The sequence below is a fragment of the Centroberyx gerrardi genome, chromosome 22 (genome assembly GCF_048128805.1).
Source record: "Centroberyx gerrardi isolate f3 chromosome 22, fCenGer3.hap1.cur.20231027, whole genome shotgun sequence".
In the NCBI taxonomy this organism is placed as follows: Eukaryota; Metazoa; Chordata; class Actinopteri; order Beryciformes; family Berycidae; genus Centroberyx; species Centroberyx gerrardi.
This window is the reverse complement of record NC_136018.1, coordinates 1,501,089-1,515,562: the sequence shown is the minus strand read 5'-3', so window position 1 is coordinate 1,515,562 and position 14,474 is coordinate 1,501,089. Positions and strand designations below refer to the sequence as shown.

Genomic DNA, 14,474 nt, shown 5'->3' with positions numbered 1-14,474 from the left:
AATAGTTCTGTGATTTCCTGATTAGTGAAAGTTGAGTAACGGAGGACTAACATTAATTATCTCATCTCGACTCTGTGGAGACACAAACGACTTTTCTGGAGATATTCTGACAAACAGTTTGGACTCATTGTTGAAGCTCGCTGCTTCAACTGACAGCTGACTGGAGACAATACTGTCTGTGGGTCCAATAGCTACAGACAATACTGTCTGTGGGTCCAATAGCTACAGACAATACTGTCTGTGGGTCCAACAGCTACAGACAATACTGTCTGTGGGTCCAACAGCTACAGACAATACTGTCTGTGGGTCCAAGAGCTACAGGGATGGAAGACACTAATTCCAAAGTAGATGAACTTATCCTTTAACATCAGTAACAGTAGTAACTAGTAAGTTCACAGCGAGTCAAAAAAATACCAAACAGGTGTGGGCGAGGAAAAGACCTGAGTGCACCTGATGAAACTGTCACATCGCTGGCTGGACGCCCCGCCACGCGCCATGTGGCGTCACCAAAATAAAGACGAGAGCGACAGCTTGATATATAAGGAAGCAGGTCCTGACATGAGACTCGGTAGAGCCGTACCAGTCTGCATCACCCATGATTCATCTCTTCGTCTTCCTCCAAATAAATAAGACGCAGCTGTAACCAGCTCTGACACAGCCGACCCAAACAGTCTGCAGCTTATTATTAGTATTCCCATGATGACACATGCATTTCCTACCAATATGGTGGAGGTACTTGACTTGGGTTCTGGTGACTTGGGACTTGACTCTGACTTGTACTTTGATGACTTGAAAAGGTTTCTAAAGTCTTGACTTGAGATCTTGTGTTTGTGTAAATGACTTAGATTGAAAGTGATGAGATTTGTTCCAGCGGACGACTGAATTTAAATTCTGTTTTCTGAATTTGTATGGAATGATTGAATTTATTGAAGTTGAAACTGATTATAGAAATCAAACTCATGATGCTCTTACCAAGTTTTTATCCTATTAAAACCATATTGCTTTGAAAAGTCCTAGATATTTAGTTTTCTTTAAGATATTAAATTGATACTGGACTCTTGATTTGTTCTGACTTGACTTGCTGTTCTACATTTAGACTTGAGACTTGACATTAATGACATGGACTTGACTTGGACTTGACTTGGTAATCTACATTTAGACTTGGGACTTGACTTGAGACTTGAGCCTCAAGACTTGAGACTGACTTGGGACTCGAGGAAAGTTGACTTGGTCACACTGATTAGTAGATGTAGGAAGAAATTATATTCAGCTTTGAATCCTGGGGAGCCGTTAGCAGGACAGTCCCCATCTGCTCTCTATCCACATTCACATTGTGTGTGTGTGTGTGTGTGTGTGTGTGTGTCTGTGTGTTTGTGTGTGTGTTTGTGTGTGTGTGCTTGTGTAATTCTGTGGCTATATGGGACTGTGTAACTGTGTGGTTGTCTGATTTTGTATCTATTCGAGTGTGTGCAATTGTGTGTGTGTGTTTGGGTGTGTGTTTGTGTGTGTGTGTGTCTGTGTGTGTGTGTGTGTGTCACAGCCCCAGCCATCCCTTGGGGAACACTGGCTTTGTTTTTGAGAGAGAGACAGAACGGGAGAGAGACATACAGAGAGAATAAAAGAGAGAGAGAGGGGGAGCGCGTTATTCTAGTTACCCTCATTAACCATGAGACTGTTGCGGGGCAGTGTGTGTGTGTGTGTGTGTGTGTGTGTGTGAGAGAGAGAGAGAGAGAGTGAGGGGAAATGCATATATTTGATTTTTGGGTTCATATCTGTCCATATCTGCATTCAAGTGTGTTGTAACTGTGTATACTCATGCGTGTGTGTGTGTGTGTGTGTGTATGTGTGTGTGTGTGTGTGTGTGTGTGTCTGCTGAGTCACTGTCTGGCCCCTCAGCAGTTGCTGCTCTTACAGAACAGATTATTACACAGGAAAGTACAAAAACTGCTTTCGTCCTCCCTACTTCCATCTGTCCACCCTTCCTTACCTCCTTCCTTCCTTACCTCCTTTCTTACCTCCTTTCTTCCTTTCTTTCTTTTTGTTTAAGTAGAGCTGTCCATGTTACAAGGAAAACTGTCTTTTCAATCGTTCCCTTCTTCCCTACTTTCTTCCTTCCTTTCTCCTTCTTTACTTCCTTCTATCCTTCCTTTCCCAACTCCCTCCTTGCTTCCTTCATTCCTTCCTTCCTTCCTCCTTTCCTTGTTTCCTTCATTCCTTGCTTGCTTTTGTCTTTCCTTTCCTTCCTTCCTTCTTGCTCTCTGTCCCTCTCTCTTTTCTTGTTGGTGGTGTGACAGCCTCCATAGTCATCACACTCACTCAAGACAGTGTGTATTTGTGTGTATCTGTGTGTGTGTGTGTACCTGTGTGTGTGTGTGTGTGTGTGTGTGTGTCATAGTTGTGTCATCAAAACTGTCACCGTCCACATAGACATGGAAACCACTGAGTCAGTGTCAGGCTAAGCTCACAGTGGTTGGTCCCCCCCCCCCCCCCCCCCCCCCCCACACACACACACACACACACACACACAAAGGGCAAAACTTCAACGCTGTAAAAAACTACAACCAGTCCAGGTTTGTCGTACAGCTAGCTCTCCAGCTTTGCCATCAGTTTCTTCCAGTCTCTTGACAGCAAAGACAGCCAAATTTACCCTTTTCACACGGCGGCCATTTTGAACACTCACTGTGGGAAACTCTACCTGGAAGATTGGCATATAACTAGTATTACTTCAACTCATAAGTGAGAACTTTAGATAGACCGAACAGTTAATAAATTAGCAGCAATCTCAGGAACACTTACTAGTTAGCAGCCTACTAGTTCTCCTGTGTGGAGAAGATTTCCCACCAGTGATCATACCTACACAAGAATTTAATTTGGGCAAACAGGGTGAATCTACGGCAATTTGACCTTATTCACACAGCGGCCATTTTGATCAGGAACAACAACCACAAGAACTGCTTGAATTTAGCAGGGAAGTTAGCTAGCTAGCTAGCTAGGTAGCTACAACTCTAGCGATAACGGGGCAAGTATTTTAAAATCTGAACCCATATTCCTGTGGATTCTTGAGATCCATTTGTTTCTAATATGATTTTCAGTGGTGAATCTGTGAAATGATAAATTTTTCTATGATGATGCGTCTCGGTTCACAACAGCAGCAGCTGACTGGACTCGATCTTCCAGAGTTTCCCACCCTGAGTGTTCAAAATGGCCGCTGTGTGAATCCGGTCAGTACAGGGTCTGAAATTAAATAAATTAGGGTCACTTGTCACACTGACCGGTAACTCTAAGACACAATAACATAAAGCTTCAAAATGCTGTCTTGTAATTTTACTTCTGTTCCACTTCATGATGAACTATAAACTCGATGCACTGTAGTAAGCCTTGCTCAAGGGCTCGTTGATGGTTTCACATTACAAACATTTAGGTGAAACAGGCTTTTATTAACATCTTACACACTGTCTTTCTTCCTAAATAACTGATTGATCCATCTTTCTTCCTAATAATTTTCGAAGTCACTCAACCTCAGCCTCTCGTTTTCCCTCATTAACTGATCGATTTATTCATCTCACTTCCCCTCCTCCTCCCTAATTAACCGGTCGACTCGCTCCCCCCCGCCCCCTCTCCCCTCTGGTCCCGCAGAACTGGAGGAGTCCCATAAGAAGTGCCACCCCTGCTGGTACGTGTTCGCCCACCGCTACCTGATCTGGGAGTGCCGGCCCTGGTGGCTGGAGGTGAAGCAGCTGGTGAAGTTCATGGTGATGGATCCCTTCCTGGACCTGGCCATCACCGTCTGCATCGTCCTCAACACGCTCTTCATGGCCATGGAGCATTACCCCATGACCGACGAGTTCAACGGCATGCTGAGCATCGGAAACCTGGTAGGAGGAGGGAGGGATGGAGGGAGGGAGGGTTGGGTGTCTTTACTGGTGGAAAACCAGCAGGGCGGGAGCGATGGATGGATGAAGAGATATATGAATGGATGGATGAATTGAATCTAAGTATGTGTACTGATTCCAAATCGAATATGAATCTTTATTGACCACAATGTGGAAATTTGCCTTTGGCTTCACCATTAAAAAATACATGACATAACACATTATACATACAGCAATATATGCATCATGTACGGAGGGAATAGGTGGATGAATAGATGGATGAATAGGTGGATGAATAGGTGGATGAATAGATGGATGTATAGATGGATGAATAGGTGGATGAATAGATGGATGAATAGATGGATGTATAGATGGATGTATAGATGGATGAATAGATGGATGAATAGGTGGATGAATAGATGGATGTATAGATGGATGAATAGATGGATGAATAGATGGATGAATAGGTGGATGAATAGATGGATGTATAGATGGATGAATAGATGGATGAATAGATGGATGAATAGGTGGATGAATAGATGGATGAATAGATGATGAATAGGTGGATGAATAGGTGGATGAATAGATGGATGAATAGATGATGAATAGGTGGATGAATAGGTGGATGAATAGATGGATGAATAGGTGGATGAATAGGTGGTTGAATAGATGGATGAATAGGTGGATGAATAGGTGGATGAATAGATGGATGAATAGGTGGATGTATAGATGGATGAATAGGTGGATGAATAGATGGATGTATAGATGGATGAATAGATGGATGAATAGATGGATGAATAGGTGGATGAATAGATGGATGAATAGGTGGATGAATAGATGGATGAATAGATGGATGAATAGGTGGATGAATAGATGGATGAATAGATGATGAATAGGTGGATGAATAGATGGATGAATAGGTGGATGAATAGATGGATGAATAGATGGATGAATAGATGGATGAATAGATGGATGTATAGATGGATGAATAGATGGATGAATAGATGGATGTATAGGTGGATGAATAGATGGATGAATAGGTGGATGAATAGATGGATGAATAGATGGATGAATAGATGGATGAATAGGTGGATGAATAGATGGATGTATAGATGGATGAATAGATGGATGAATAGATGGATGAATAGGTGGATGAATAGATGGATGAATAGATGATGAATAGGTGGATGAATAGGTGGATGAATAGATGGATGAATAGATGATGAATAGGTGGATGAATAGGTGGATGAATAGATGGATGAATAGGTGGATGAATAGGTGGTTGAATAGATGGATGAATAGGTGGATGAATAGGTGGATGAATAGATGGATGAATAGGTGGATGTATAGATGGATGAATAGGTGGATGAATAGATGGATGTATAGATGGATGAATAGATGGATGAATAGATGGATGAATAGGTGGATGAATAGATGGATGAATAGGTGGATGAATAGATGGATGAATAGATGGATGAATAGGTGGATGAATAGATGGATGAATAGATGATGAATAGGTGGATGAATAGATGGATGAATAGGTGGATGAATAGATGGATGAATAGATGGATGAATAGATGGATGAATAGATGGATGTATAGATGGATGAATAGATGGATGAATAGATGGATGTATAGGTGGATGAATAGATGGATGAATAGGTGGATGAATAGATGGATGGATAGGTGGATGAATAGATGGATGAATAGGTGGATGGATAGGTGGATGAATAGATGGATGAATAGATGGATGAATAGATGGATGTATAGATGGATGAATAGATGGATGAATAGGTGGATGAATAGGTGGATGGATAGGTGGATGAATAGATGGATGAATAGGTGGATGGATAGGTGGATGAATAGATGGATGAATAGATGGATGAATAGGTGGATGAATAGATGGATGTATAGATGGATGAATAGGTGGATGAATAGGTGGATGAATAGATGGATGTATAGATGGATGAATAGGTGGATGAATAGATGGATGAATAGGTGGATGAATAGATGGATGTATAGATGGATGAATAGATGGATGAATAGGTGGATGAATAGATGGATGTATAGATGGATGAATAGATGGATGAATAGATGGATGAATAGGTGGATGAATAGATGGATGAATAGGTGGATGAATAGATGGATGTATAGATGGATGAATAGATGGATGAATAGGTGGATGAATAGATGGATGTATAGATGGATGAATAGATGGATGAATAGGTGGATGAATAGATGGATGAATAGGTGGATGAATAGATGGATGTATAGATGGATGAATAGATGGATGAATAGGTGGATGAATAGATGGATGTATAGATGGATGAATAGATGGATGAATAGGTGGATGAATAGGTGGATGAATAGATGGATGAATAGGTGGATGAATAGGTGGATGAATAGATGGATGTATAGATGGATGAATAGATGGATGAATAGATGGATGAATAGGTGGATGAATAGATGGATGAATAGATGATGAATAGGTGGATGAATAGATGGATGAATAGGTGGATGAATAGGTGGATGAATAGATGGATGAATAGATGGATGAATAGGTGGATGAATAGGTGGTTGAATAGATGGATGAATAGGTGGATGAATAGATGGATGAATAGATGGATGAATAGGTGGATGAATAGATGATGAATAGGTGGATGAATAGATGGATGAATAGATGGATGAATAGGTGGATGAATAGGTGGTTGAATAGATGGATGAATAGGTGGATGAATAGATGGATGAATAGGTGGATGAATAGATGGATGTATAGATGGATGAATAGATGGATGAATAGATGATGAATAGGTGGATGAATAGATGGATGAATAGGTGGATGAATAGATGGATGAATAGATGGATGAATAGATGGATGAATAGATGATGAATAGGTGGATGAATAGGTGGATGAATAGATGGATGAATAGATGGATGAATAGGTGGATGAATAGATGGATGAATAGATGATGAATAGGTGGATGAATAGATGGATGAATAGATGATGAATAGGTGGATGAATAGATGGATGAATAGGTGGATGAATAGATGGATGAATAGGTGGATGAATAGATGATGAATAGGTGGATGAATAGATGGATGAATAGATGATGAATAGGTGGATGAATAGATGGATGAATAGGTGGATGAATAGATGGATGAATAGATGATGAATAGGTGGATGAATAGATGGATGAATAGGTGGATGAATAGATGGATGAATAGGTGGATGAATAGATGGATGAATAGATGGATGAACAGGTGGATGAATAGGTGGATGAATAGGTGGATGAATTGATGGATGAATAGGTGGATGAATAGATGGATGAATAGGTGGATGAATAGATGGATGAATAGGTGGATGAATAGGTGGATGAATAGATGGATGAATAGATGGATGGATAGATGGATGAAAAGGTGGATGAATAGATGGATGAATAGATGTATGAATAGATGATGAATAGATGGATGAATAGATGGATGAATAGATGGATGAACAGGTGGATGAATAGATGGATGAATAGATGATGAATAGGTGGATGAATAGATGGATGAATAGATGATGAATAGGTGGATGAACAGGTGGATGAATAGATGGATGAATAGGTGGGTGAATAGGTGGATGAATAGATGGATGAACAGATGGATGAACAGATGGATGAATAGGTGGATGAACAGGTGGATGAACAGGTGGATGAATAGATGGGTGAACAGGTAGATGAATAGGTGGATGAATAGATGGATGAATAGGTGGATGAATAGATGGATGGATAGGTGGATGAATAGATGGATGAATAGGTGGATGTATAGATGATGAATAGGTGGATGAATAGATGGATGAATAGATGGATGAATAGGTGGATGTATAGATGGATGAATAGGTGGATGAATAGATGGATGAATAGGTGGATGAACAGGTGGATGAATAGATGGATGAACAGATGTATGAACAGGTAGATGAATAGATGGATGAATAGATGATGAATAGGTGGATGAATAGATGGATGAATAGGTAGATGAATAGATGGATGAATAGATGGATGAATAGGTGGATCAATAGATGGATGAATAGATGGATGAATAGATGATGAATAGGTGGATGAATAGATGGATGAATAGGTAGATGAATAGATGGATGAATAGGTGGATGAATAGATGGATGAATAGGTGGATGAACAGGTGGATGAATAGATGGATGAACAGATGTATGAATAGGTGGATGAATAGATGGATGAATAGATGATGAATAGGTGGATGAACAGGTGGATGAATAGATGGATGAATAGATGATGAATAGGTGGATGAATAGATGGATGAATAGATGATGAATAGGTGGATGAACAGGTGGATGAATAGATGGATGAATAGATGATGAATAGGTGGATGAATAGATGGATGAATAGGTGGATGAATAGATGGATGAATAGATGGATGAATAGGTGGATGAATAGATGGATGAATAGATGATGAATAGGTGGATGAATAGATGGATGAATAGGTGGATGAATAGATGGATGAATAGATGGATGAATAGATGGATGAATAGATGGATGTATAGATGGATGAATAGATGGATGAATAGATGGATGTATAGGTGGATGAATAGATGGATGAATAGGTGGATGAATAGATGGATGGATAGGTGGATGAATAGATGGATGAATAGGTGGATGGATAGGTGGATGAATAGATGGATGAATAGATGGATGAATAGATGGATGTATAGATGGATGAATAGATGGATGAATAGGTGGATGAATAGGTGGATGGATAGGTGGATGAATAGATGGATGAATAGGTGGATGGATAGGTGGATGAATAGATGGATGAATAGATGGATGAATAGGTGGATGAATAGATGGATGTATAGATGGATGAATAGGTGGATGAATAGGTGGATGAATAGATGGATGTATAGATGGATGAATAGGTGGATGAATAGATGGATGAATAGGTGGATGAATAGATGGATGTATAGATGGATGAATAGATGGATGAATAGGTGGATGAATAGATGGATGTATAGATGGATGAATAGATGGATGAATAGATGGATGAATAGGTGGATGAATAGATGGATGAATAGGTGGATGAATAGATGGATGTATAGATGGATGAATAGATGGATGAATAGGTGGATGAATAGATGGATGTATAGATGGATGAATAGATGGATGAATAGGTGGATGAATAGATGGATGAATAGGTGGATGAATAGATGGATGTATAGATGGATGAATAGATGGATGAATAGGTGGATGAATAGATGGATGTATAGATGGATGAATAGATGGATGAATAGGTGGATGAATAGGTGGATGAATAGATGGATGAATAGGTGGATGAATAGGTGGATGAATAGATGGATGTATAGATGGATGAATAGATGGATGAATAGATGGATGAATAGGTGGATGAATAGATGGATGAATAGATGATGAATAGGTGGATGAATAGATGGATGAATAGGTGGATGAATAGGTGGATGAATAGATGGATGAATAGATGGATGAATAGGTGGATGAATAGGTGGTTGAATAGATGGATGAATAGGTGGATGAATAGATGGATGAATAGATGGATGAATAGGTGGATGAATAGATGATGAATAGGTGGATGAATAGATGGATGAATAGATGGATGAATAGGTGGATGAATAGGTGGTTGAATAGATGGATGAATAGGTGGATGAATAGATGGATGAATAGGTGGATGAATAGATGGATGTATAGATGGATGAATAGATGGATGAATAGATGATGAATAGGTGGATGAATAGATGGATGAATAGGTGGATGAATAGATGGATGAATAGATGGATGAATAGATGGATGAATAGATGATGAATAGGTGGATGAATAGGTGGATGAATAGATGGATGAATAGATGGATGAATAGGTGGATGAATAGATGGATGAATAGATGATGAATAGGTGGATGAATAGATGGATGAATAGATGATGAATAGGTGGATGAATAGATGGATGAATAGGTGGATGAATAGATGGATGAATAGGTGGATGAATAGATGATGAATAGGTGGATGAATAGATGGATGAATAGATGATGAATAGGTGGATGAATAGATGGATGAATAGGTGGATGAATAGATGGATGAATAGATGATGAATAGGTGGATGAATAGATGGATGAATAGGTGGATGAATAGATGGATGAATAGGTGGATGAATAGATGGATGAATAGATGGATGAACAGGTGGATGAATAGGTGGATGAATAGGTGGATGAATTGATGGATGAATAGGTGGATGAATAGATGGATGAATAGGTGGATGAATAGATGGATGAATAGGTGGATGAATAGGTGGATGAATAGATGGATGAATAGATGGATGGATAGATGGATGAAAAGGTGGATGAATAGATGGATGAATAGATGTATGAATAGATGATGAATAGATGGATGAATAGATGGATGAATAGATGGATGAACAGGTGGATGAATAGATGGATGAATAGATGATGAATAGGTGGATGAATAGATGGATGAATAGATGATGAATAGGTGGATGAACAGGTGGATGAATAGATGGATGAATAGGTGGGTGAATAGGTGGATGAATAGATGGATGAACAGATGGATGAACAGATGGATGAATAGGTGGATGAACAGGTGGATGAACAGGTGGATGAATAGATGGGTGAACAGGTAGATGAATAGGTGGATGAATAGATGGATGAATAGGTGGATGAATAGATGGATGGATAGGTGGATGAATAGATGGATGAATAGGTGGATGTATAGATGATGAATAGGTGGATGAATAGATGGATGAATAGATGGATGAATAGGTGGATGTATAGATGGATGAATAGGTGGATGAATAGATGGATGAATAGGTGGATGAACAGGTGGATGAATAGATGGATGAACAGATGTATGAACAGGTAGATGAATAGATGGATGAATAGATGATGAATAGGTGGATGAATAGATGGATGAATAGGTAGATGAATAGATGGATGAATAGATGGATGAATAGGTGGATCAATAGATGGATGAATAGATGGATGAATAGATGATGAATAGGTGGATGAATAGATGGATGAATAGGTAGATGAATAGATGGATGAATAGGTGGATGAATAGATGGATGAATAGGTGGATGAACAGGTGGATGAATAGATGGATGAACAGATGTATGAATAGGTGGATGAATAGATGGATGAATAGATGATGAATAGGTGGATGAATAGATGGATGAATAGGTGGTTGAATAGATGGATGAATAGATGGATGAATAGGTGGATGAATAGATGGATGAATAGATGGATGAATAGGTGGATGAATAGATGGATGAATAGGTGGATGAATAGATGGATGAATAGATGGATGAATAGGTGGATGAATAGGTGGTTGAATAGCTGGATGAATAGGTGGATGAATAGATGGATGAATAGATGGATGAATAGGTGGATGTATAGATGGATAAATAGGTGGATGAATAGATGGATGTATAGCTGGATGAATAGATGGATGAATAGATGGATGAATAGGTGGATGAATAGATGGATGAATAGGTGGATGAATAGATGGATGAATAGATGATGAATAGGTGGATGAATAGATGGATGAATAGGTGGATGAATAGATGGATGAATAGATGGATGAATAGATGATGAATAGGTGGATGAATAGATGGATGAATAGATGATGAATAGGTGGATGAACAGGTGGATGAATAGATGGATGAATAGGTGGGTGAATAGGTGGATGAATAGATGGATGAACAGATGGATGAATAGATGGATGAATAAGTGGATGAATAGATGGATGAATAGATGGATGAATAAGTGGATGAATAGATGGATGAATAGGTGGATGAATAGATGGATGAACAGATAGATGAATAGATGGATGAATAGGTGGATGGATAGATGGATGAATAGGTGGATGGATATTTACAGACTCTGCTCATGGCCATGAAGCGCCGCCACATACGATAGGATGGATTGGGTTGGAGTTATGAATATATGGATGAATGGATGAATAAGAGAATGAAGAGATGTGGAAACTGATGGATGGATGAATTTAATATAAGGATGTACAGTATGTGTTTACATATCATGATTTCAACATTGCGTCTCTGCTTTCGGCTCTCATAAAGCCCAGGATCTGTACGGAAGTTTTAGACCAAGCAGTTAATACATTACTACATATTTAATCAATGTATAAACAGCTGTAAATATCAAAAACATGTTCCAGAGAAGTCCATAAGTATAAGATAATGCTTTATTTTTGTCATTTAGAAAAGTTTACATGCTGTTCTTGGCTTGGTTATCAGGTTTCCTTGTGTGGTTTCAATGGTGGCAAACAGGAAGTCTGGTAGGAGGGAAAGATGCACACATTCAGGCTGAAAGATGGAGAAAAGTTAACTCATTTCACGGTGATGGTCACACACAAGTAGAAGTAGACAATAGACCCGGAGAAAAGGCTGGTGACCATCAGGTTGCCGGTTCAACTTCTTGAAAATCTGTCCAGTTCAAGTGAATGAGCAGCAATCTCCCCTCCTTCAACATAAGATAAGATAGATATCACTTTATTAATCCCCTTGGGGAAATTCAGGAAATTCAACAACTACTGGTGAGAAAAGTGCATATTGTTACTGATGGGAAAATCCAATATTGGTGTTTTCCTTATTTGAAGTGAATGTTTCCATGGTCATTTATGTTTGAGCGAGTTTAAAGACCCTGAGGCCCCTGAAACCTGTTAAAACCCCTTTATATCGTTTCAAAACCACAGGATTCAGTGTTAAAAATAGGCTTTGTTTTCTTCATTCCTGAAAACACTTAGAGCTATGTGTTTCTTTCTTTTGGTAGATAAACCAGTTTAGTTTGGTGCTTCCAGTATTAGAGCTGACAGAAAAAGGTCGGATAGGTTTAAACCACCGTGACTAACTCCTGTGTTTGACCCTCCAGGTGTAGTGAGATCTAACAGGGAGTGATAGGTTTGTGCAATATGGTAATTGGTTCACCTGAGGTGTGAAAGGCCTGGGGGCAAAACCCCATGTTGATCACACCTGCCCACACCTGCCCACACACACACACACACTCACACACACACACACACACACACTCACACACACACACACACACTCCCACCTGTCCAGGGATGTCACATCTTGTCAGCTGCGGCTCCAGGCAGCGGGCCGGGGCAGAATAGTAATAAAGGATGAGTTTATAAGTAGAAACAGTGAAACAGTGGCTGTGGGTCGGCCTGCAGCAGTGGGGTTCAAGCACTGGGTCGGGGCCCAAAGACGGGCCGTGGTCGAAACATTAAAACACAAAGAGACAGTGGGGTAAAAGTACCACAATTGAATAAAATGAATAAATTGAATAAAATTTGATAAAAAGTATGGAAAATTAAAACAAAACAAAAAATCATACTGTAGCATTTTATCATAAAGCACATTATTTTATAAGCACTGCTTCTTTGTGTGTATAACATGCTATCAGTTTGCTAACAGTTCAGTTGCCAACATTAGCTAGCTAGCCAAGTAGCCAAACATTGCTGTATTGACCTTATTCACACAGCGGCCATTTTGGACACTCGGGGAGGGAAACTCTACCTGGAAGATAGGCATATATCTAAAACTAGCATTACTTCAACACAAGAGACTTCAGACAGACCGAACAGTTTTCAAATTAGCTATCAACCCCGGGAACAACAACTACAACACCTGCTTGAATTTAGCAGGGAAGTTAGCTAGCTAGCTTAGTAATTGGTAAGCTACTAGCTAGCTACCTAGGCTGGACTCCGCTAGCTGGAGATAATGGACCAAATATATTAAAATGTGAACTGATATCCTTCCTGATTCTTGAGATCCATTCATTTTTAATACGTTTTCCAATCGGTATCTGTGAAATGATAAATGTTTGTATGATGCATCCTGGTTCACAACAGCAGGTCACCCTGAGTGTTCAAAATGGCCGCTGTGTGAATACAGTCAATTCTGCATAGAAGAGATGAAGGCAGCTGGTAAACTAGGGAGCCAGAGAGCTGAGATTACATTCAAATAAATTGATAATTTGATTTATATGCCATCGTTCTCTATACTCTATTCTCTGTAAGGCTGGCAACTTCAACCACGAGTCCCAAGACCGTCATTTATTCAAGAGCAACAGCGGTTATATAATCCCCCTCTAATGTCGGTATCACCTACCCCGGAGTCGTACGTAGCCGTATATTTCTGCAGCGTAACCAATCCGAACTTCTCCAATTCAATTTAGACCAGTTCAGGTGTGAGATGAAGTCTAAGTGGTGTCACTGGGATCGGATAGCAGTCTGGAGTCGGTGAGGTCTTTATAGGATAAAACCTTTAATCCTTGCAGATGTTTACATAGCATTTAGCTACCCTTTCTGACGGAGCGAGAGCCTCTGGTGTGTGTGTGTGTGTGTGTGTGTGTGTGTTATGTAAGGTGGTGTGTGTTGGATCACGTCAGGACAACTGTGCTGACAGGAATCAATGTCAGCTGATGCTTTCAGTGTTTGTTGTTGTCGTGTGTTTCAGCTTTGAGTTTCACATGTCAATATTCACGTGTGTAAAGATTTAAAGGATATTTACCATTTAGTGGAGGCTTT

At 39.7% G+C, this 14,474-nt stretch overlaps 1 protein-coding gene across 1 annotated transcript in view; it reads left to right on the top strand.

Annotated features, from left to right (window-relative positions):
- The window catches only part of scn5lab (sodium channel, voltage gated, type V-like, alpha b), a 167,931-nt gene that overhangs the window by 78,383 nt on the left and 75,074 nt on the right, over nucleotides 1-14,474 (top strand). Inside the window, 1 exon segment of the mRNA XM_078291518.1 lies at nucleotides 3,637-3,875. Coding sequence (XP_078147644.1) covers nucleotides 3,637-3,875 — 239 coding nt within the window.